This window comes from Egretta garzetta, unplaced genomic scaffold (genome assembly GCF_000687185.1).
Source record: "Egretta garzetta isolate BGI_Z169 unplaced genomic scaffold, ASM68718v1 scaffold75, whole genome shotgun sequence".
Classification (NCBI taxonomy): domain Eukaryota; kingdom Metazoa; phylum Chordata; class Aves; order Pelecaniformes; family Ardeidae; genus Egretta; species Egretta garzetta.
In genome coordinates, this window is record NW_009259589.1 from 143,214 (window position 1) to 145,398 (window position 2,185).

Here is a 2,185-nt window from a genome sequence, read left to right on the forward strand (position 1 = left end):
GCTCACATTTGCACCCCTCATGTCCTCAGCTAAGCACAACTAATGGGGGCAAGCAGAACCAGCCAGAGGTTGAGTCTCTTACCTTGTGAATTTGCTTCATCAACACCTCCTGCCAAAGGGAAGGGGAGAGAGAAAGAGGAGGGTGAGTGCTGCAGAAAGCCCCTTTCCTTCCAGGAGGCAGGACTGATGCAGGAGTTCAAGACAACTTGACCAGTGTGGGCACAGACAAGAGGCACGTGGCTCCGCATGGCCTCCCCACAACCCGCCGCAGGCAGGGAGCAAAATCCTTGTCCCTTGGTAAGCTCTTCCCCTGCAGCCCCCTCAGCCACCCAGCAAGGGGAGCCCCCGCCTTGGATGGGCTCTGCAGCAGGATGGCACGAAGGAGCCAGCCTCAGCCAGGGCTTCCTCACCCCAGCGATGATGTCCGCCAGGCCCTAAGGGCAGAGGCTCATGCTCCTGTGTACACCCCAGCCCTCCTCCTAGTGCATCAGGACTCTGAGTCCCACCTGTCCCAAATCTTGAGAGCTAAGACAGACCACGGGACAACCTGCCCCAGCACTGCAGGGACCAGCCCAGTCTCTATAGAGGGGCTTGAACACCAGGATGTCCCCCAAGACGCTCAGCAGCGGTCCCAACTGCCTGGCAGATGCCGCTCCCAACAAGGCCAACAAACTCCAGGAAAAGGATGGATGCCCAAATGCAACCCCAGTGGACTCCTTGGCAGTCGCGTCTCCCACTGCCTGCCATTTCTGCACTCACAGGAGGACACAGGGCCTGCCACTTGAGTCTACTGGTCTTGGAACAGGATGGACAACAAGGTCCCTACACCAAGCAAGATGCCCTGAGCTGCTGCTTTGTGTTCCCCTGCCCTGATCCATGTGGAGGAAAGGGTTTGCACAGAGAACATCCCAGCTCGCCACCACACACCCATCTGCATCCAGCTCCTACCTGCGACACGGCAACGATGTTGGCAGCATAGGGTGGTAGGTCGTACTTGCACTCCCGGCAGATCTTCTTCAGGGTGGAGACGCTAGAGATGGAGAGCTCAGGGTTGCCCAAGGCTTGGAGCACTAGTGGCAGCACGTTGTTAATCATGACGGGGTGATCAGCCAGCCACTCCGACAGGGCCCCTGCGCACACAGACGGGATCAGACCGCAGGACTGCACCGTGGGCTCTTGCTTTTCACGGCCGTTATTGCTGGGGAGGAGCGGTCTCAGAGGGGCTCCCCCTCCCCAGCCCAGCCTGCAGGAGAACCAGCCTGCAGCCCTGCCGCACACATGCTAGCTAAGGCAGCTGCCAGGAGCCCAGCCAGCAAAGCCAGGACCCCAGCATGCTGCAGCTTCTGAGCTGCTCTGTATGGGTCACTCTAGGTGCAGCTCATCGCAGGAGAGGGAAGCAGCTCCCTACCAACTTGGCAGAACCCAGGAAACAGGCGCTCTGCCACCGGCACAGCTGGCCTCGTCCCAGCAACCCGCCAAAGAAAGATCCGTTGGTGCTCAGAGACCTCCATGCTGGCACCACTCACCCCGCCTCGGCACGCCATCCTTTGCACAGACCTGCCTCAGCCCCTGTGGGGTCAAGCGTCCCACCCCATCCTGGTGGGAGGCACAGCCTGGGCTCTGTCCCCACGCTTATCTTCCTCCTTTTTCCTCTGGAAGACATGCCTGCTGTCTCGGCATCCTTAGGCTTGGAGGGATTGAGAACTGCTAGAGTTAAGTCTCCCTGGGGGCTTCCCTCTCTACAGGGACATACCACCCAGCAGGACCCCAGCCCACATGCGGTGGAAGCCTGGCAGCGCAGCCAGAGGCAGCCAGCAGGTACTCCTGGCACGGCACACGATGGCTGCAGCACTGAGCTTTCTTCCAGGGACAGCCCAGCTCACATTGGCACCCCTCATGTCCTCAGCTGAGCACAACTAATGGGGGCAAGCAGAACCAGCCAGAGGTTGAGTCTCTTACCTTGTGAATTTGCTTCATCAACACCTCCTGCCAAAGGGAAGGGGAGAGAGAAAGAGGAGGGTGAGTGCTGCAGAAAGCCCCTTTCCTTCCAGGAGGCAGGACTGATGCAGGAGTTCAAGACAACTTGACCAGTGTGGGCACAGACAAGAGGCACGTGGCTCCGCATGGCCTCCCCACAACCCGCCGCAGGCAGGGAGCAAAATCCTTGTCCCTTGGTCAGCTCTTC

General features: G+C 59.6%; 1 protein-coding gene across 4 annotated transcripts in view; it reads right to left on the minus strand.

The window, feature by feature from the left end:
• IPO13 (importin 13) overlaps nt 1-2,185 on the minus strand; it is a 25,794-nt gene that overhangs the window by 13,252 nt on the left and 10,357 nt on the right. For all 4 annotated transcript variants that reach the window (XM_035893535.1, XM_035893534.1, XM_009637969.2 and 1 more), the window contains 2 exons: nt 949-1,130; nt 83-109 (listed from right to left, as the gene is read on the minus strand). In XM_035893535.1, coding sequence (XP_035749428.1) covers nt 83-109; nt 949-1,130 — 209 coding nt within the window. The remainder of the gene's footprint in view (nt 1-82; nt 110-948; nt 1,131-2,185) is intronic.